Consider the following 23,299-nt stretch of genomic DNA (forward strand, 5'->3'; position numbering starts at 1 on the left):
GAATAGACAGTTTTACTCAGCATTTATAAGGCAAGCAGAATTTGACCCAGAATGACAAGCCCAGCAGCATTAATTTCTAAGTGGACATACAGAAGAGATTAGGCACCCAAAGTTGCTTAGAGATTTTGGCTATGGGCAAATTTGCATTCTTAGAGAGTGCATACTCAGCATAACAAAATAAAATATGGAGTTTGGAAATATTTGTCACAGGTGGGAGAGGCACGGTAAAGAAAGGCAATGAATGCAGAACTGCAGTGGGTGAGAAGGCTGCCACTCCTGTCCCACCCCCAGCCCATCCTCTGCACGTGCAGCAGCAGCCATGGGGTCGGCACGCAGCAATGGGTACCTGGGGAGGCATCTCCTAAGCCTTAGCTTCTCCCTGCTCTTTACTACAGAGACAAAAACCACTTGGCCTAGGCCTTTTTTTATCCAGAATTTATGCAAGGTTTCTCTCTTTTTAAGGCCAGCCACTGTGTGTGGGTTTCTGTGTAATCAAAAGTGTATTTGACTTTTTCCCCCCTTTCATTTGTGGGACCAAGGCTTTTTGCCTTGTCAGTTCTGCACTGGCAAATGTTTCTGTCCTCAGTTGGTAAGGCAGAATGTCTAGCAGCATGACACCAACTACTTACAGGTCACCACTCTGGGGAAAGAAAGTACACATTTAAATGAATCAGCAGCCTAGGTAGGATATAATGTGACTGAAGAGTTTCACTGTAACATTGTAGAGTACAAAAATGAAAATATAAAGTGCATTTTAAATGATTAATGTACAAAAGCTGACCTCTTCCAGTGTGCATTAATCAAGGAAAAAATGCACACTTTCTATAGTGGTTAATGTTGCAGGTTCATTATTCAGCTTTGATAATGTGCATAAAAATGCTCAATATGACAATGAGTTGGGGTAGCTGAGAATTTAGAATGGTGGCAAGTTTGTTGTAGTATTTGGATTAGCATTCTTAACCTACATCTTGACAGCTTCCTTTCTTCATTTCACAAGTGTTAATAAAATCTTGCTTTTTCCTCTTTCATTTTTGGTTATTTTTTTCTTGCATTTTAGTTTTTTTTGTTTTTCTTTTTTTTTTTTTTTTTTTACAAAATAATTAAAAAATACCTGCTCAAACAAATACTACCAGCATTCATTAGTCAGGATGGTTATATGTAAAAGAAATGATGCCAGATAGTAACAAATCCAAGAGAAGTTTATTATGAAAATGGCACCTGCGGGATGAAAAAAAATTAAGTTACATAAAGACAACCATGTATGACATGTATGAGAATCTACAAAAGTATAAAAAGAACCCTGTTGTAAATGAAGTATGTACATTTCTGATTTGCAGCATTATCAATGATCAATGAAAAAAATGTTTCAAATAAGCCAGGCACTCAAGAAGTTAGATTCGGTTAGCTTAACACAAAATAAATGTACCATAGCTGTCACTTTTTAACATTTTAATTTTTTTATATTGTAGAGTTGGTAACACTGCTAAGATTTATACGAACAGAATCCCTTTCCCCATTATTCAGCTACTTGGCACCAGTCTCCTCATAAAAGATTTCATATATTTGTACAAGAAATAGTTAAAAACACAGACACAGTCTTCACAGGTAATGAAGTTTTTTTTTCATTTTGTAATTTTAAACACTATGGATTTAGACAGCAGCTGTGATTATCTGTTAGTTTAAATCACCAGAAATCATTTTGACACAACACAGAAACATTTATAAAAAAAACCCAAAACAACAACAGCTGTCTAGCTGTTTTTTGTAGCTGATAGGTGCAGTCCTTTGATTGTTCCATAGCTAGAGCAGAGCTTCCAAAATTAAACTTTGAATTTCCCAATCAGCTTTCTCGCCTTTTTCAGACCTACATAAATCCTTCCCATGGAACCTTTAAAAGCTCATTAATTAAATTTCTAGCGTCCAATTCCTTTTTTGCTATCACTCCTCTGTGGCTTGGACCTCCTTCTCAAATTCAAAGCTACCGCAGAAATTGACTCAGCGCAGTGAGTGATCAAAAATTCGAAGGACAGTTGAGTTAATACATTAGCATTGCACATGTAAGCGAATATATATGACAATTCTAAGCTCGGTTTCCTTTTTAAACAATGCCAGTTGACCTTTGAAAGAATTTCCTATCTCACTGGTAATTGCTCTACATATTGCTCTGCCAGCCTACCTAGGAGAAAACCAAAGAAATGCACCCTCTGCTTACAGTTCGAGCACAAGGACTCTGGGAATGTTAACAACTGAGGCTATATGGCATCAATTTGCTTAATATATCTGAGCATTACTCTGTAGTGCATTGTGGGGTACACTGGAAGAGTAAGTCATACCCAGAATTCCTCTGTGGGAAAAAATGGCTCCATTAACCTTGAGCTAGTTAAGAGTCTTTTATCTCTGAGAGTGAAGAAGAGAGAACGAGAGAGCGAGAGAAAGAGACGGGAAACGTGTAGAGGAGGAGGAGGGGAGAAAGGAAGGGGGAGAGAGAGGTTTGAGAATACACAACAGCAAAGCAACAGCAGAAATTAAAAGGTATACAGACAGTGGAAGCAGCATAAGGTGACATTACAGAGGAAGGCCACCACACAAAAACCACTAACCCCCAAGAATCACTGGTTCACTAGGACTGCAGGAATGGGACTTTACCACTCCGGACTAGAGATAAAGCACAGAGAAGACAAAGGACAAAACAACTACATTAGCTTAGTATATACTGCATATAGTAACACACATTGAAACTGCAATGGGACTGACAGCCAAGGACACTTACACATTGTACACATTACAGTTCTCACATCTGTTATTAGATGCCTTAACAAACAGCTGCCAAAGATGGAGTGGAAGAAGAATTTATATTTGACAGTCATTTGGAGTGTTTGACACTACACTGTGATTTCTGGCAACAAAGACAAAATAGGAGATTTCTTTTCTTTTACTTAATGTGCAGTTTTCAGTTGTAGTTATCTATTTCAAGCTTATTAACCCATCCTTTAGTTTTAAAACATATTGGTTTCAACACTAGAAATAAGGAAAAAGAAAACAACAAAAAATACCCAAATCAAAGAACAAAAAGAAATTTACAACCTTCCCTCTATAATATTAAATGAAAAACAAAATAAAACATGTTAAATAGTTCTTCTGGTTTTTTTTTACTCTGAAGTGTTATTTGATGTTGTAAAATTAGCCTCAGTTACACTGAGAAAAAAATAAAGCAAAACAATATGCACCTAAGAAACTGCTCCTCGCGTCAATTAAATTGAGTTTTTTGTTTTTAAGCTCTTTTTGAAAAAGGCTTCCTGACCCATTTAAATTTGATGTGAGGCTATGCTTGTTAGTTTGGAGGTAACAAATTTTAAGTCCTGCAGCAAATGTTAATGAGGGCTTTTGTCTTAACTAACCAAGGAGACTGCAGCACCCCACTATAAACCAGTACGGAACACATTCTTTCCAAAAAACCCAGCCCACAAGCTGCATATTGTATGAAGACATTACAGATTAATAAATGATAGCACCATGGTTTTAGAAATTAAGTTAAAGTTTCTGTAATTAACATTTAGTCCAACTTTTTAACATTCTAGTCACAGGCCAGAAATTAACTTTTTAAGAACCCAAATTATTTTATGTGCAAGTAAGAAAATCTTAACCATAAAAAGAGAATTAAACTCTGCATAAAATTCTAAAATACTATCCCCTATTTTAAAGGAATTAGGAACAAAACCCCCTTTTCATTTGACTTAGTCAAACAGGGCACATTGTTTATGCTTGTCTCTTTTAATCTTGATCATATCAAGATCATTTTGAAGTAAAACCAATGGTTGTCACTTTAAAATCTCTTTACCACAACACTGAGTATTCTATGGCAGAGGCATACACATATTAAAGGCATCTTAATAAAGATGCAAAGGAAAAAACACACATCTTAGAAGACAAAATGGCAGGCAACTGGTACTTCGACTCTCTGAAGGCAAAAATAAAAAAATATCTTTACATTAAAGAATAAGTCAAGTTAAAGAGAAAGGGAATGAAATGGGGACCATCATATTGAGATAATAAGCTGACCTGCTCAAATTCAAAGTGCTAGAATTAAAGGTCTAAATTAAAACATAGTCTATGCCTCAGAGTATAACACTGAACACAGTATGTGGTCATATTTCAATCCTCCTTCCGTTCCAGAGTCTGTGTAGTGTGAATGCCATTGCTGTACACAGGAAATGGAAGAGTGGAAAAAAGTCCTTCGGCAGTCGTGAACACATTCCCTGCAGGCATTTGGGTCAGACTGGCCCCGCTCACAGCACTTCCAAACGGTCCCGACATGTTGAGTCGGTGAACGTGGTGGTAGAGCATTTCCATCGGCGTTTTAGGATCCAGCCCAAAGCTGGGGCTGTTAACATCAACAAAGTTAACAGCGTGGGTGTTGGGGAGGAGGTTGCCCTGCATGGCTAAAGTAACTTCAGCTGGAGCATAGCGAATAGTGCCAGTGGTGTAGACCCTCTGAGCAGCAGTGCTGGTCGCAGCAAGGGTTCCTGTTACCCTGTGAACCAAAGGAAGCACCACATTGCCTGCTTGTAACCTCTGAAGGGCTTCCAGGTCCCCAGTGTACAACAAAGAGTTGGACGCTGTGGGACCTCCTGGATGTTTGTCCCTTGGAGATGCTGAAAGTGGAGGTGACAAAGGGTCAGAGGACACTGGAGCCAAGGCCGAGTTGGATGAGGTGCTGAACTGAGTTTTACGGCTGGCAGTATTTTCAGTCCCTGGCGGGGTGAGGACAGAGTCTGGAATGGAGACATGTAAACTACTGCTGGCTTGGGGGGAAGGGAAGTGCTCGGAGCTGGGGGGCTTGGTCATACTGTAGGGTGATTCATTCCTTGAGATTTCCCTGTTGGGTGGGTAATTCCAAATACTGCTATCGTTATCAAAATTGATAGGTTCTGAGATTTCTGTTTTAATTTTGAGCACTGAGGCACTGTTTGGTGACGAGAGCAGCTGGGGCTGGTCCACCAAAGCTGAGTCAAGTCCATTTGGACTCGAGGTGCTTGACAGCCTTCTCCGGGTCATGCTGCCTCCCTTTTGCTTTTTTCTCCTCTTCTTCCTCTTCTGATGTTTGCTGGAAGACTGGGCATTTACTTCACCTGCACTGTCTGAGTCCTTGGCACTGTCAGAGGTCAGTGATTCACAGTTCTGCAACCGCAAGTCTGACTCACTCTCAACATAGCGCTCCACCTTGATCTGCATAGAGCCAAGAGTGCCAAAACTGTCCTCAGGGGCCTTCTGATTCTCGAAGTCTGAGTTTTCAAAGCTGTCATCACTGTCCCTGCTGTCCTGGTTGCTGGAGCTGTTCCCATCCTCATTACAGTTCATTTCATTATCTGACTGATTTCCTGACTTTTTCCTGTCCGATTCAGGGTCTTCACTGTTTTCTGACTGGTTTCCTTTTTCATCTGACTTTGAGTTCTCATTGTCCTCTGGAGCAAAATGAAAGTGAAACAAAGCATTAGCAATAGGAACATAATATTATAATCCAAGTCCAGGTTTCTACCTACCAATGAGATTTGATTTGCTTTAACCTTTATTTTTGGCAAAAGATGTTCTCTTCTGTAGAGCTGCATGGTTTTTTTTTTTTCAGTGTTGTGTTGGGAGAGTTTTGATCACCATGAATGTCTCTGACTCAGGACTGTTAATGGTCTAGAAGCCTATGCTATAAGGCTGCACCTCGATTGAGGGGCCTTTTCATCTGCTCACCAGACAGGAATCATGATGACAGCTGTGAGCACAACAGCACTGTAGCTGTGCCATCCAAAGAGGAGTCAGTGAACAATCCCATTATCCCCTAATGTTCTGGTGATTGTTCTTTCACATCCATATTCTCCTGCAGTGGGCAGGCATCCACGTATAGCACTATTTACTAATGAAGATTCTAGTACTCTCATCTGATTTTCCTATGACAATTGCCACTTTTGAAGTGGCATAGAGTCTCTGGCTGCAGTGGAATTACTGCTGATTTCCTCCCATGTGAGAGGAGAAGCAACTTGTGTATGAATGAATGCATAAACTAGTTAAAATAAATGAATAAACTGGTTTATTATTAAAACAATTTTGCTATGTTGCTAGACTGTTGTCTTATATTGTCCTGAAGGAAAACAATTATAAAAAAATACAGAAAAAATAATCAGCCAATGAATCAGTTTCTTGGTTGATCCAAATCATCTAAAGACCATTGAAAACAGCACATCTACAGCCCTGAGAAGCTGTCACTCTTCTTGCCTGAATTAATTTAATTATAATTCTAATATGGGTGAGATAAACACTGTAGCCCACTGGACTCAGAGAGCCAAAGCAACTTTGAGACTGAATATGCTCCATTATCACACTATGTTTGAAAGGGTCAAAAAAGGTTTCAGGAAACCCCGTCCTTTACAGACCAGCCAGAAATCTTTTGTTGCCTAATAAAAGACGTTTTTCGCTCATCAGAGCCAAGTACTACCCTTTTCAACATCCTTGCTTTAGGTGGAGAGGGGAAGGATTCATTTGCCTCTAAAGATATTGGTTACTTCTGGAGCCATGTCAATACCAAACTATTTCCCAGAAGTGCTGAAGGTGGCTTTGACAGGAAAGCTGCCTGAGCATTCAGCCCACTGCACTTTGCAAGTCACTTAGTGGGACTTCTGCTTGTGTGAACAGCAGCAGAGAGACCCTTCCTTTTGAAAAATAAAACCTACAGGAAAAAAGTAGTGGCTGTAAATCCCTAAGTCTCATCCAACGTTTTGTTCCACCTAGGACTGAATTTGTCCTACAATTTTTTCTTCCTTTTTTTGAAGATGCTTTCTTTTAAGGCCATGGTTACTAGCTGGGGAAGGGTGGTCTTAGAGTGAGGTGGTCTAAAGCTACACAATATTTGCCTGGGATTATATGACAGGTTGAACTGAACTTGTTGGTTTCATCTAAAATACTGTTCCAAATTCAGGTCCTTTGGAATTTCTATTTAATGCCTTTGTAGTAAACAAGCCCCTGTGTCTTCTGCCTTCCAAGACTCCCAGACATCTCCTTCAGAGATATAAATATCTGTGCACCTTTGGAATGCTGTCTTGCTCTGCATCAGCTTTAGAAGTCATGAATGTACATGTATTTCTCATGTGCTCACCTGGAGAAACTGCCAGTGCATTTCCAGGAAATGCAAACTGTTCCCCACATATGTGTTATTTGGCTATTTAGGAACAAGACAGCATAAAGGAAGCACTGGAAATGGATGAAGAAATTCCCAATGACAGTGGTCAGCAAGCCTGCACATTGACTTAAACCAAGATGTCAAAGGATAACGAATAAAAGCAAAAGATGAAAGAGAACATCTATATGAAAATATAATATAATATCCTGATCGTCTTCTTGCTTTTTCTTGATTTATATCACAGTGATCCACTTCCTCTAGAGTGTTTTTGGTAGTTATCATAGACATGAGAGAAAAATCATCTATTTATCTGTCTGTTTGTTTATCTATCTATCTATCTATCTATCTATCTATCTATCCACCCATCCTACATAGAACAGCTGAAAAACATCTTTACTTCTTGGGCTACAGGAAAACACACTTCTCTCAAGGCCAGATGATTTGCACCTATGCCTAGGTAACCACTGTTAAAACTAACAGGGAATGTGTGAACCATCTGTGCACTGGACCATCTGTAGGACTAATTTACACATAGAACTTGAGAAGTATACTCAGCTTTTAAAAAACAGCTGAAGTCCCAGACTTTAAGAGCGTAGAAACAAGTTCTTGAACCCTCACATTTTAATTAAATATAACTTTTAACCCAATAAAACTCTAAATTTTTTCAATCTTTACTGCCCCCTAGTGAGACTCTTCAAGAATGTATTTATACACAAGGAGTCATAGATTGACGGTGGAGACCTCTCTGTAGAATGTCTGCCTACTTTGGAAAGAGAAGAGCTTGAATTTTATCCAACAGTTGCAATCCCAAGTCCTCTGCACAAGGCAAAACACCTTAAGCACAGCTGGGGAATCAAATATTTAGTTTGGTGCTATGTAGGCAAGAATGCGTGAAGAAAGTGAAGAGAAATTCTGAGGAAATGGAAATGCTAAGGTGATTAAAAGATTTTGCTAGTGTTTTTCAATTTAATTTTATATGATTTTTTTTGTTTGTTTGTTTTAATGGAAAAATACTTGAGAAGGAAAATTAAACTGAAAAGCTGGTCCTGTGGCTTTCATGATAAGAACCTCTAGTGGGTGTGAAGGCACACCATGAGTGTTACCTGAGTTGTCCTTTGAGTCCGATTCAGAGTCAGAGGTCTCTGAGGATTCTGAGGTTTTCTCTGGCAGGTGAGGAAGTTGTGCAATATCCATTGGAGTGTCCTTGTACTCTGGGTTACTGAAGAGGATGCAACAAATATAAAGAGGATACAGCAAATATAAACACAATTGGATGATTTGCAGTTTCATGATTTTTTCCTCTTTTCATATCAAAGTTCAGGAACAAAGAACAGGAAGAATAGCAGAGTAAACACAGAAACACATATTTTTGGCTTCAGAGTTTCACAGCAGGGATTTTGTGAAGGTTTATTTTAATACTGCAGTCAAAAACCTTTATTGACCAGGTACTAAACCTTGTTTGATTCTAGTGAAGTTTTAGAGCTATCAAAGCATCCTTGCTGAAGTGGGACATCGTGGCTTGTGTGATATCTAGCAGTAAAGCTACACTGTGTAATCATCCAACAACAAAATATCTTGATTTTGATCCCATTACTGTGCCTGGGAGGACAGAGAGAGTGTTTTAACTCTTCCAATCTGTTTCTCTCCCACTGGCAATGTCTATCAGAGTTATCTCTGTAGAAATGTTCTCCATCAACCTTGCCAGAGTCCTTTCAATGCCTGTTTTTCTCAACATTCCAGTTTTCCACATTTTAATCAAGCACATCACACATGAAATTATTAAGGAGGTGCTCAGCTAGGGCTAAAAAAGTGACCACTGTTCCAAAGAATCTGGCCAAAAATTAGATAAAATAGGTTACATATTTTTAAACACAGCACACATACATCCACATCAGCAAGAAACCAAAAAACAACCTCTCTAACTATGTGACAGATGCACATGTGCATGTTAAGATGCATATGTTAGGGATAAAGAACTGTCAACACACCCATTATAATCATATCTTCATCTGCTCATGTGGTGCTCACCTGTGACTTGTTAGCAAGGAACATGACTGCAATCTAAAAAAGCTACACTGCCAGAGAGATGGAAGAAAACCCCAGCAACACTCTGCTTTTGCTTGGTTTGTACCTTTTAAAATGTGTTCCTTTCTTAAATGCATGCAAATGCAGGGGAACAGCCATAGCTAAACATAAGTGGTAGAGAATATTAAAAATAGCAAATCTTTAATAATTTTTGAATGAGTGAGCATTTCCATGCAGTTCAAGTTCAATTCTGGTAAAATGGAAAATCCACAGTCCTGCATGGAACAATATGAGGCAGCACTGGGGGTGCCTGACACACTTTCAGAATGACAGTATGCTCATATTCAGCCTCTTAGAGTGCACTGTGAAAACTCAGAGTTCACACAGTTCACATTGAGATGCTGTATTACAATTATCATCTTTATGGCTTTGTCCTGACAAAGTGACTTTATTCTGTTGCATCCCAGGGCAGTCCCCAAATTTGCCCCCTCCAAGCAAAAGATGTTTGAAGGCTTTCACACTGTGAATAACAAGTTGCTAGAACAAGAACAGCAGTAATCCTCCCTGTCACTATAATTAGTCTATCCTTTTACAGACAGCTGAATCATACTTTCTAATGCATGGAAATGTATACAGACCAGTACTCCTGCTAAGAGTAGACCTAATTATGCCTTAATCTGTTATTAAAATATTATTTGGACATTTAGATCTTTTGTGAATTCCAGTACAAGGAGAAATCTAAATTAAAACCACAAATTCAGTGAAGATGTTAATATTTCTCTAACAGACTAGAAAAATCAGGTTCTGGGAGGAGAGCTGGGGAAGACAGACCACACAGCTTTTCTTTTTTTTTTTTTTTTTTTTTTGGTTAGGTATATTCTGCTTGTAGAGGAAATTATTTTGTGGGATGTTTGTGGACTAGGTTCACCTATTGTCTGGAAAGCAGCAAAGGGGACAGAAGCAGCTGTTCATAATTCTTATGCATGACTTTTACAGCTAAAGCAGGAAATAGGAGAACATTTCTGGGCATTTTGCAGCCCAGTTAAGGACTGGGGCAGTGAATCTGTACTTCCAGTTCAGAATCATCAGCCTTAATCTGACCTCTTGAAATGCTGCATTCTGCCTCACACTTGCAAGAACAGACAAAAAAGTAGCAGGATAAGGATATGTTCAGAAAAGTCTGTGCTAAATCATATCAGGCCAAAAAACTCCAGGTCCCAGTGAAAACTCCACTGCCGTGTGAGGTTTCCCTCAGTACCCCTTCAATGGTCTCCTGCCAGGGGTTGCTTCCTTCTCTTCCCCAAAAGGGGAATCAAAAGCATTTCAACATGCAAGTTTAGGCAGGCACAGTCTCTTCAGGGCTTGCTGGACTTGGCATAATAAGTCACAATCTAACCCCTAGACATCACTTTGAACTCTCATGGCATCAAAGGGAATATAAAAAACCATGACAAGCAACTTAAAAGGAGAACAGGCCAGAAAATGACAATTGCATTTCATGACAATCTCAAGGTTTCAAATTTTATTTGTTTGTTTGTTCTGCTTTGGAACGAAACAGAATATTTCCCAATCTTATTGCACATTTTCACAAAACAGAATGTGTTGAAAGGTATTTTCAGATGAGAAAGGTCAGGTTTATAATTCACTGTCTCTCAGTGACTGTTGGTTTTCCCTTGGGCTCTGAAATCAGTCCTTTAAAAACACTTTGGTAAAATAGAATTTCTCAGGGAACAGCCTTTCATTCAAGTAATTACTAATATTTCTATTTAAAATAGTTCTAATAGCTTAAAATAGTAGTTTATAGTACTTTTATTTTTATATCTTATGTTGTATTTTTCAGTGTGAATATTATATGATGCTTACAGGAACAACAAAATTGTTTGAGCCTTTTTTGTCCTGAGAAAGTTCCTCTCTCTGGAGTGAACTGGCAAATGCCTTTCAGAGATAACTTTTTTTTTTTTTTTGCCGTACCAGCAGATTGCTTCCCTGCATTTTTAGTATCCAAATAAAACAGTGCCAAACACTTCACACCAGATTTTATAACACAGCTACTGAAAGTTGGTGTGGATAATTTTTATCTTTGAGCTCACATTGAGTAGATTTCAGGGCATGCAATAAAATAGTGGAGGGTTTATTTCAAGACTGAAGCAGCATAATAATTCAAGAATATTCTCATGTGCAGAGATACGACAGATGCCTCAATAACTATAACAAAATGGCACGGCTTTTGACAAGGACTACATGAAAAGTTCTTCTCAACTTTCTCTATTAGGCTGTTGTTTTTTCCTAGACCTCTCACTGACAGAGACAAGCAGCAGAGACAGCAGCTGAAGTGAGAGAAGTGACTGGGAGACCTACCTAAGGAGGTAATTGACCCAAATGATATTCTTCTCACTTGCGTTCTTGGCGTTGACAGCTATGGTTGCACTAGATTGTATCCAGATATAACCTCCGTTCTTCTGCATCCAGCGGTAATACTTTGTTACACACTGACCCTTATTCAGCACTGACAGGAAAACACAAACAAAACACAAGCAAGATAGAGTACGTGTTAGAATTGTGGTAAAATGACCTTCATTGTACAACGTGACACAAGTATAAGCAGAAGATACTTGGCTTCTTTTGGATTTAATGCCAGTGAGATGACAAACAGAATCTGAAGTTCAGTATAACTACCATTTTACAAGTTTTAAAGTATAATTTTAATCTACTTTTGGAAACTCCAGCGGAAGAAGAAAAGCAAAAAATCCTACAAATCTCTACGGTTCTCAGAATACTTATTGCTATGTGGACATTTCCAATGCACTCAATGTCAAACTGTAAAAAAAGAAAAGGGAAAAAAGAGGCAAATTTATATGTGATTTATTCATAGCTTCTAGGTAGACCTCTTTGAGATTCTGGATATTTGAAAGGTTTGGGAAGATACTCTACCCCTGCTGCTTTGATCATTTCTCCTCATTGCAGGCGATATCAACCACTGAACTTATACATCTGTTTCTTTGATCTTGTCAAACAGAATTTACAGTTCTCAGATGAACCAAATCTGCACTGGTCAGTGGGGGAAAAGTCTTTGGAGAATTTACTTTCTACCAAAGTAAATCCACCAACAGGCTGAGAAAGAGGCCTAGGGGAGGCACAGAATGGCTTGGTTAGAGCCAAAGAGCGGCAGCTCTCTCCAATGCTTGAAATATGCTAGGAAACAGAAAGAAGTAAAAGCAATCAGTAATGTGAAACTGCTGGTTGATGCTCACAGCAAGACAGCTTAAAAATACAGATGTTTAAAGTAATACCTCAGCCAAAATATTGCCAAGTTGAAGCGGATTTGTTTTGTATCTGATTCTTCCGCGTCAGGAGAAGGGAATGAAAGGCAAAGCTTTCGGTGGAAGGTCGCAGAACGGTTTTATAAAACCCGCAAACTGCACAAAGTCTCGGCAGGGCCGAGCTGGAGCCCTCTGCCTCCCTGCCTCCCTCACCATTGCCGCAAAGCTTCGTGCACTAGAGGGCAGTGTGCCTTCACAGTCACCGCCGGCTTTTGTCATGTCCTTGTCTCCGTCTGCTAAAATGAAAAACCTCTAACTGCTGTAATAAATTTGGCTAAATTAGCTGCTAAATGGTTATCTCAAGTAATATGTATTTGCATTAATCATCTTGCTCTAAACCAGAACAAGCCAGAGTCCTAAAGACGTAGTAAATTCATATTGTCCATTTAATTACGGCTAATAAGTGCTTCATATACAATAGTTTCATGAAGTACATTTTCTTTTTTTTTTCTTTTTTTCCTTTCCTTTTATTTTTTCTTTCTTTTTTTTTTTTTTTTTTTTTTTTTTTTTTTTTTTTTTTTTTTTTTTTTGAGAGAGAAAAGAAAAAAGTCACTTTGGAAAAGGATAAGTATTTAAGGCAGTTAAAGTTCCTACCATAAATGTGACAAATGACACTTTGGAGCTTTCAAGTTAACCAAGTGTCTATACCCCCAATTATACATGTGAATGTATCTATATCTAAATCTGTGTACAGCAGATATCTGCAGGAAAAGATGTTTACAAAGGCAGCCATACAAACAGTGATGTTTCCTTATCTTGGAGGTATCCTCCAATCCCCACTGCACTTTTTCAACTACTAGAGAAAAACATGCATGTAAAATAATGCCATGTAAAGTGAATGTGAAGTGCAAGTTATGTTTAGCTCTAATATAAACAAATATTTGTATCTGGGTCTTTATTGACACAGCCTCTAGTGAACTAAGTTTGGTCCTGGCAGACATCACTATTTCCCTAAATTTTTACTTTTGTATTTCAAGCTCTAAATATTCCACTATGATAATTCATTGTCTTCAAAACCTCATTATACAGCAGAATAAAGATAAAACTTGAACAACTGACTACCCAGCATTTCTGTCAAACCAATGTTGTAAGCCACTTTAGAAAACAATCTCACATAAATTAGCCCAACTTTATCAGTTAGGAAGAATAAAGGAAGAAAAGCACTGCTGTAAGTTTTGATTATGGTAAGCATTTCCATTTCAGTAAAACAGGACATTCAAAATACTCTGCTTACAGCTGAGTGTAAAACTGATGTGCACACAAGCGTGGAGTGATACTATCTCTTTTCTGGAAACACAAATACCCACAGCTGAGTGCAGGAACTAGTAAAATCTATCTGCACTTGTACCTACTAAATACACTAGTGTCTTCCTTGGAACAGTTTTTATCTGAGGAGTTTACCATGCTACACAGATGCCAAAGGACAACTGTCCACATACACATTTGAAAATCAAAGTACCAGATGAGTCACTAGGCAGTGGCTGAAGGGCACACTGCAGTTATTCATAGTGATAGTCATAAGGTCCCAGATTCTCCAGCTCTTTTGGTCATCCTAGACAAATCCTCCATCCTTCAGTAACTTATACATTGGTTGCTGCACCACTGGAAAAGTCTGTGTCATGGACTGAACAGAGCATTCATTTCAGAGCTATGGAAAAGAGGAAAAGATGCCTGCTTTCTCAAGAATGAGAATTTTGTGCATCAGAGCTATATACAAACCATCTGCACTCAGAGTTCAGGCTCCCAAGCACAAAGAATACATCCAAAGAATGTTTGAAATACAGTATTAAAAATGAACTTTCTGTGAAGTTCATCTACCTGCAAATTCCCACTCTATTTTTGGCCAGCTTAGATATATTACCAGATACACAGAATTTTCCTTGCTGCGTCTGTCTAAAGCACATTTCATATAAGAGATTTGTGGCCCATGCTCTAAAGGAAGTCCCATGATTCAATATAAAATTTCTCTCTATAAAGAGATTCTTTGGCAGGCAAGCTGCACTGTGCTGCTAAATCTGGTTGTTACCTCCTGTGAGAGTGCACTAGGCACCCTCAACTCAGTTCTGAAAATTCCCAGTATACCTTGAAAAGAAATTTCTAAATGTGATGAAAGAAAATGATAATGAAAAAAATTTGAATTGTTTTCTAATTTACAGTATTCTTTTACTGCTGGCATTGCCAACCTGCAACTTTGAAATTAGATAAGCATTTTGAGGCAAAAAAAAGCAATTAGAAGGAGGCAACAGGGAAGGAAATTTATCCAGTTTATTGTTAACCAGTTTTACTGAGTAAAGCCCAGTTTCATTTTAAAGATCTTCAGTTTGCAGGTACGGAGAGCCCATTAATAAAGTTCCTGAATTTGAGAAGAAATGAAAGCAAAGAATCACTCCACTCAGCTCTGATTGTGAAGATATGTTTTCTAACTAGCAACAGACCATGCATTTCAGTTTAGCATAAACTGAATGTAAATGTAATGCCATGTAGATTACATCCTGAATTGCCAGGATGCTTTGTTTTCAGGCAAATCCCTCACTCACTGAGCAGTGCAAATAATTTTATATTTCTATTTGTGTTATACATGGAGTACCCAGTATGGCAGACAAGGTGAGACTTGTGACCAGATTGGTGGGATGGCTCATGTGATGGGATTAAGCATGATCAGGTTATATAATTATATATATAATAATATATATATACACACACACACACACACACACACATATAGAGACATATACACAAACCCTTTAATCAAAGGGACTAACTGAGGGTTAATGTTTTAAAATTGGTGACCTTTATGTCAGCTGCACAGATATATTCCCTAAAATGGTGGATGGTAAACCTGATTAAAATTTGCTGAAATGTTACCTAGTTCCTCAATTTGAATTCAGTGGTTGGCATGCAAGAAGCGCACAGTATGTCATGGTAAGAAATAAAAAACCCCCTCACTTATTTCTCAAAGTATGAATATATTGCTGTGTACACAGTTCGCAACAGAGGGATTTCAGTTTTCCTTGGTAGCTTTGTGCACAGCAATATTCTTGTAGCGGCGGAATGGAGGAGGGGGCAAAAGAAGAAACAGTCAGTGTTCTTTGCAGGAACCTATTTCTGTTAGAAAATTAAAATAAATCAGTACAAGTTTGTCTTCAGAAATATGGTTACAAATAGAAAAAGAACATAGTTTCTTCCTGTAAGGCTGTTCTGAGAAATCAAAGCCAAAGCTTCTAAATAGTGAGTTGTGTTTTAAAAGAAGGAAGTAGCTTAATTCAGTTTGAAGAGGAGATGAAGAAATTGTGTATCAAAAGCAGTCTTTTAGTAAAGTCTCTTACAAAAGGACATTTTACTCATGTGCATATGCATTTAAAAGCTACTCTATATTGCGTATTCAGGTAAGTATTGAGTAAATAGGAAATGATGAGATCATCTTACATATTCACACAGCTTCACAAAGAGGCTCTTTATAATTGGTGAAAATATTGAGGTTACATCTGCTGTGCTATTCACCCTTCTCCTTGAAATACCTTTATCAATGACTGGATGGTATTGATACTGAACTCCTCTCATGGTAAACTTATAAGAATATTTTTAATTTACTGCACGAGGATGAAATTGCTGTACTTAATGCTACAGTCAGATACTTAGCTGCAGCCACAAGTACTCTTTTTACATTCACAAAACTGGCAGACGAAACATGAAAAGGAATACTGACTCTTTAATCTCCACTTCTCCACCTAAGGCCCAAGGCAAGCTGACAGGGTAACTTCGTTCTGGAAACAGAAGGGTTTTTATTTTTTTAATTCTGGATTACTTTTTCTTCTGCTTTTGAAAACTGTGGGCAATAGGGGAATGAACCTGGCATAGACTTTAAACAAGAACAAGTTTCTTTATCTGAAAAGTTACAGTCCTTGATGCTTACAGGAAGGTCATTTTCAAAACCCACAGGAAAAATAGCATCACAGCCAGAAAGAGTGCATTAAGTGCCTTATTTGCCTGTAACAGAGACAGTTGTCCATTTATAATAGCTCTGAGGATCAAGTGAGTCTTTGATGTTGTAAGGACTTTCCTATAGATTTTGCAATTAGTGAGCTAGATGTTTAAAATAGTGAGTATCCACAAATTGGATTTTAGAAATGAAAAATATTTAGCAATGTTAAATGATGCTTGGTACAGAATTAGGAGCTAGATGATAGGAGACCTGTAGACATGTGGTGAGGAATCATATGTCAGCTATGTAACTCTCTACAAACAACTCTATTTTGGATCTACTGCATGGGGTAGAGGGAGGAGGAGGGGACTTAAGCCTGGACAGTGTGTGGATGCATGGTCTACTCACTGGGCCAAAAGCAAGGCCTTCAGAGCAGATTGCTTGGTAAAGAATGCCAGCTTCCCATCACAAGAGTCCCCGTGGGCAATGCTGCTCTACCTGTCTTCATTGCACACAGCTCCTCACCAGCCCTGTCTGACTTACTGTATCTCAACAGAGTTCTTCTAAAGAAAATTCCAAAGATGAGAACTGCTTTAAGAAAATGCTGGTGAGGCTTTAGAAAGCTGTGTTTTATTCACAGCATACAACAGTAGAAAGCCCTGAGTGCTGGACATCTTTTTTAGCATAGGGTAGAAAGCAATCTATCATGTCAATACCACTGACTGAGACCTGGCTGCCACTGTGATATGAATATCAGAGAGTAATAGTTGCAAGTTTATAAACATAAATTCATCTTTTCCTACCATAAGCAGGAAGTAGCAGATCAGGTTCATGAAAGAAAACTGTACTTCACTGACATTCAAACTCCCACCAAACTTCTTCATTCACCAGGGTAATCTTTTAAGCATCTACAGTCACTCTAAAAATGCTAAGTATGGCAATCGATTCATTGCTTACTTTACAATCTGAAATACTGTTTAATCTTCCAGTGTAGGGATGTTACACACATAAATACGTGATAAATTAGGCAAAATTAAGTATCAACAACCTTGCAGAAAAAATAAAGAGCCTTAATCAAGCATTTAGAAAAATTTGAAACCTTAAGAATGTTTGAAAACTAAGCAACACTTTTCCTGCCTCTTTGCAGAAAAGCAAATGTTAAAAGCGGTCTGAGTCAAACTATTAAAAAATGTGAATTCATATTAGGATCAAAGTTTGTAACTTGCCAAATACAGTGAGGAAGGCCTTGCATGCTGCATGTGAAAATTATCTCAGATTAGGACCAGGAAGATGTTTTGTTAAAAATCAATTCTATGTTATCAGTTTACATGACATCAGTTCACAGTAGCAGTGCAAATTTATTAAAACCAAGCAAAGACACAAAAATTAGTGTTTCCCAGCACCATGGAAATCATAATCTCCTACTTGAACAGCAGAGGCACTTTTCTCCCCCCGTTCTTTTTGTGATTATTATAACATACCATTTTCCCATGGCCCAATGTTTGATATGACAACTTTATAATTATGCATAACCATGAATATTAACAAGACTATATAATTCTAGGTAAAATGTTTATTTCAAAATATTATGTAGGTATTGATCAAATGGAATGCAATGTATTGCTAGAGGCACTATTCAATGGAAGCTTATGGCATGCATATTAGAATACTGTTCTGTGGTTTCTATAGATAAAATTGATGCAAGTAAATGATATAAGTTTATTTTATGACAGACTGGATTGAAAAATGAGCAGCAGATTTTTCTACCTAGGATTCTCTAGGCTTTCTTGTCTCTTTCTTAACTTTTTTCCCCCTCATGATTTGTCTCTCTCCCCATGACTTCAATCCTGCCATAAAGTGATTTTCTTCTGTTAATATTGAAATGGTCGTTTAGAAACCCAAGCCCGCTTTGAACACCAACTTCAGACAGAACTTCCATTATCATTAATGAACTCTCTGTTCAAACTGTAGGGGAAAATGAAATCCCAGATCCAAATTTTGCCCTTAGCTACTAAAACTCAACATCAGAGGAGAAATTTGGCCTTGCTTGCTCAAGAAACTGAAAACTGTCCTCCATCTCTCCACTAACATTAATGTCCATCATATGACAACCTATGTAAGATTAATGATTTCAGAATATAACCCTTTCCATGCCAAATGTATCTGTCGACTATACATAACTACCTCTCCCAGAAATAGGGAAAAGAGACTGAAAATTCATGGAAGCAGATTGGCAGCAGTATTATCTTTGAATTACCTAGGTTAAAGATGGTCTGTTTCAAGGGATGGGATCCCTTTAAACATGCTTTCATTTCTGGAATAAGAGTCCCTGTTTGGGTGATTGGGCTGAGTGAAATGAGTGATTTCCTCAGGCTGATCTCTAGAGGAAAGGCACCCAGAGCACAGTGTCATGGTGGTATGGCACAGCTGAATGTTCAAACTCCCTCTAACCACCACAGAGATGCACCACCATCTCCCATCTGACAGCAGACGTTTTTGAAATATACTGTCCCTTTATACCAGATGACTTGTAAAAAGTAAAAAACACCCAAAGATTTACACCTTTCCACAGACCTTAACAAGATAGTTTAGTGCTAACCACCCCCCCCCCCGCCAAAACAAAACAAAACAAAACAACCTAACACAACTTTGTAAAATAAAAATAAAAATAAAAGAACTTTGGAATAATTATGCATCTTGTGATCTCATTCCCAAAGGACTGAAGCAAAGTCCTGTACCAGCCCACTCATTTTATAGGTTATCAGGCATCAAAACCAAAATGGACCCACCACATGATGCATTAATGACAAAGCCTCAGGTGATTTATGCAGGTTCTTTCAAATGAGTACTAATAAGACCTACTGCCACACATTTGAAATGTGCTACAAAATTTACTGATACTGTTTTCCTATCCTTACAGCCTTGAAAACTGCCTCCCTTAGGCACACAAGGTCAGCAGTCCAGACCTTTGAAAAAGAAAAAGAAGAGAAATAGCTCACAGCACTAACAGGTTTCTAAAATCCTGGAAAATTCTGCAACAACTCCATCATACCTTCATAGTGACATTTTAGGATGGGGTATTTCACAGCCTAGTAAAGTACAAACAAAATCCTTAATCCATTCTTGGATTTTCAGTGGGGCAACACTGATTTAGACTACAAGGTGATGGAAACTTCTGGTCTTGGTAATCTTGGAGACACCCTCAACAGTGAAGGTAGAAAGATATGTGACTGAAGAACTTTTGTCCTTTTTTAAAATGCCATACATTTACATCCTCTAGCAAAAAGCACAGAAATAGCTTGGTGGACAGAATGAAGGTGAAGCTGCTGGATGTGTACCATAATGTCCTTTATTCCCATGGCTTTGCAATTTAACATATGCTTCTGCAATTTATCACAAGAATAATATCAAAATCTAAATTATTTTTTGGGGTTGGAAATTTTGAGCACAAAAAAAACCTTTAAAAAGACCCCAGAAAATTATTAACAGAGAATCTGGAAAACACAGAGGTTACCAGCAGAAGTCAGAGCACAACCTTCACTTTATAACCCCTTAATACAGCATGTATTTATACAGCTGGTATTATGTACACTTCTAAGGTCAAAATAGGAGATTTTGGGTGCAAATTTCAACTAACTGTGAGCTATGGAAGACACAATTGAAAGCCTACAAACTGAAATGTGAATGTACTAAATCAGTGTTGTATTAGATTTAATTTGAAAATAAAATAGCATCAGGAATTAAGTTAAAGGGTTATTGATGCAAATAATATCTGAGGCATCTTGCAGAATAACTGTATATTGCTAAGCTACAGAAGGCAAAATTCTGGAACTAGGTTTAGCAGCTAATGATTTAAATAGGCTAAAGATTTATCTCTGTGGAGTTTTCTGGTTTGTTTACTATCCCAAAGATCGGATTCTCCTGATAAATACTTATCTATTTTACATATAGAAAACATTTGTCCAATAGAAAAAAAATTGCATTTGAAAAACTGAGGTACAAAATATCATAAAGATTGAAAATTTCTTGGAATTAAAAATGATTTCTGAGTATTTTTATGGTTAATGGATAATTAAACCACCAAATATTAAAATAGTAACAACTATTCTCCACACACAAAAATGTAAGCATCACCTGTCAATATATGAGCCAGCCATGACTTAACAGTGTATAAAACAAGGGTACCAGGCACACATAATTGCATACTGCAGACTGTTGTTCCCCTTCTTTTAAAGTACCTGGCTTTGTTCAAAAACACAGACAAAGAAATAAGTCTACACAGACCAATATCGCATGTAACCCAAAGAAGAATTTGCAGGAGCAAACGCAACATCTTCAGGATTTCAAAGCATGGCTAAAAGACATGACAATACACACTCCTGGGTAGTAGCCTTAAGATTCATTAGGACTGAAAAACAAACACCAGGCATGTGCTAAAACCAAAGTCCATGATCCTTTTTTGCCTCGCATGAAAACAAAAAATATTTTCTTTACATGCTTCCATTTCTTCCAGTTTCTTATCTCCTGTTCCCTCATCTTGCTATATCTCCACCAGCTCCAGCCAAAAGGACTGAAGTGTGCCAGTGTCCAACACAGAAATCTTTGCAGGTCTATACTATGGACACAGAGAAAGATTGTGCAGGTAGTCAGACAAGCACTTCTGCAATACTTTGAAAACAACATACACTAGGCTGTCATCAGGGTGCCAGCTGGGCTTAGTTTAAGAAATAGCTAAACTCCTGACATTCTATCAGCCTAATTTAGAATCAATCTTGCTTTCCAGCGATGATAATAAACTTGTACAAACATGAGATTCATTTGTATATTTTAGCATTTTATTTCAGTCCTGGAATGTAAAACCTGACATTGGAATCAGTTTGATTTTTTTGGTTATTGAAGATATTAAGCACTACAAGAGCATTGAAATTTCGATCTGATTAGGATAAAAATTCCTCAGGATCAAAACACTTCTTTTTTTCCCCCTACAGTTTTACTAATTGTGAGCTACTTGACATTGCAGAGTTATTCCACAGCATGATAGCAAAATATGTGAAGTATTTTACTGTTAGAAATTATCAACTCATTCTATTTGTTTTTCATGTGTTTGAGGTTATTAAGAGAATAAAAAATTATAACTGATGTGCATAAGTTAAAAGGTTAGTTCAACTACAGCTGGTATGCTAAACCACTAAGCCGTATTTTGTAGAGCAATAGATTTTTTTCTACTGAACATACATAAAAGAAATCATGAATATATAACTGATTTAAAAGCAGACTGAGGGGGTAATATTCCTTGAAAAATAGGGGAGCCATGAAAAAGGTGAATGTGGAATAGTTTATTTTCAGAAAGACTGGATTATTCTAACCACTGGAAACCAGATAAAGTAGATGAGAGGGAGTGCTACCAAACATACTCATCAGAGACCTTTGCTTTATGGGAAATGAACTGCCCTGGCTCACTGTTCCTGAGGAATTGTATTTCTTATAGCTGTAAATCAAATCCTGAAGAAAGAGGATGATATTTTCTAAGCAATAGCTGACGACAACAGTATCTTTCTTGTCAGAGCCAGGTTTCTGAATTCAGACCTCAATTAGGATTTCAAAATGAAAAAAGCACATATTATATACCAATACCAACTGTTATGTACTTGTGACAGTGTTCTTGCAAACAATATATTAATTTTGAAATGATGGCATGTTATCATATATTTGCCCAAAAGTATATTCATGGTTGCCTTCAGAGGTCTTGACTTTCTTCCTTGCTGCTTTCTTAATGACCTTCATTGAACAGTAACATCAAGTACTTGGTGTTCAATGAAGACCATTCATTTTTTACAATTAAATAGAAGATGCATACTCCTACAGCATATGACATCCACTCATTCTTAGCATGAAATGAACATCTTAAAAAGGCTTTTACAGACTTCTGAGTGATAACAGTGTCAAAAAAAGGGAAGCACACACGCACAGCATCATACTCCTGAGAGCAGCAATTGCCCTTGCTGTGTTCTATGGAGAGTGCTAAGACCTGATACAACAGTAATTTTATTGATCTGCTTGATTTCTGGTGTTGATTTGACATCAGATGTATCCTGCTAGCTTAAAGATCAGGTATTTTTGTCACTGATGTCATAAGAACAAGATCAGTTCTACTCATGCAGGGACTCATGGCTTGGTGAAGGTGTTCAAACTGCCCTATGCTTGACACACACTTCAGTCCTGCAATGCTTTTATGCAGTGGTGAGTAAATAGAGAGGATCCTATCACCTTCCCCATTCTTACAAGTGGTAAAGTAGAACTGGGCCATGAGGGGTCTTTCTAGGGTGTTAGTTCTATATGCATAACTATGAAACACAAAACATTCAATTACAACTCTTTCATGGCACGTAACCTAATGAAGAGCTCTGTCACAGAACTAGGATTAGGGACTGTATCTGTGCCAGGGTACAGCCAGACCTGTAATTTTTGAGGGTTTGGATTGAAACAAAAGTTGTTGCAGCCTAGCCAGTTTTTGTGTGTTAGCTGAGCCAACAGCTAGGTCATGATACTGGATGTGCACAGGCTGTTAGACTAGAGAACATTTTAATTATGATCTCTGCGAGAGAGACTTGATTTATGCAATGATTCTACCAGCAATTTGTTCAACAACCATTGTGAAGATGAACAGATAAGAAGAGTCCCAAACTCCTGAAGCCATGAAACGTTTTAAAACAGGAAAGAGCTTAATAAGGTAGAATTGCAACACCAAAAAACTGGCTGAGAGATTTGTGAAAAAGCATGATCATTCAAAGTTTGAATGAAACAGAAGAGAAACAATTGGCATAAACTTTTTTTTTCTGTTTGGACAAAAATTATGTTTCAATAGCTTAT

General features: G+C 37.8%; 1 protein-coding gene across 4 annotated transcripts in view; it reads right to left on the bottom strand.

Annotated features, from left to right (window-relative positions):
- Positions 1-1,178: 1,178 nt before the first annotated feature.
- The window catches only part of NPAS3 (neuronal PAS domain protein 3), a 593,897-nt gene continuing 571,776 nt past the window's right edge, over positions 1,179-23,299 (bottom strand). For all 4 annotated transcript variants that reach the window (XM_071426922.1, XM_071426923.1, XM_071426926.1 and 1 more), the window contains 3 exons: positions 11,546-11,693; positions 8,266-8,381; positions 1,179-5,462 (listed from right to left, as the gene is read on the bottom strand). In XM_071426922.1, the coding sequence (XP_071283023.1) occupies positions 4,153-5,462; positions 8,266-8,381; positions 11,546-11,693 (1,574 nt within the window). In that variant the 3' untranslated portion in view covers positions 1,179-4,152. The remainder of the gene's footprint in view (positions 5,463-8,265; positions 8,382-11,545; positions 11,694-23,299) is intronic.

This window comes from Agelaius tricolor, unplaced genomic scaffold (genome assembly GCF_023055355.1).
Source record: "Agelaius tricolor isolate 1412-34295 unplaced genomic scaffold, bAgeTri1.0.p SCAF_5, whole genome shotgun sequence".
In the NCBI taxonomy this organism is placed as follows: Eukaryota; Metazoa; Chordata; class Aves; order Passeriformes; family Icteridae; genus Agelaius; species Agelaius tricolor.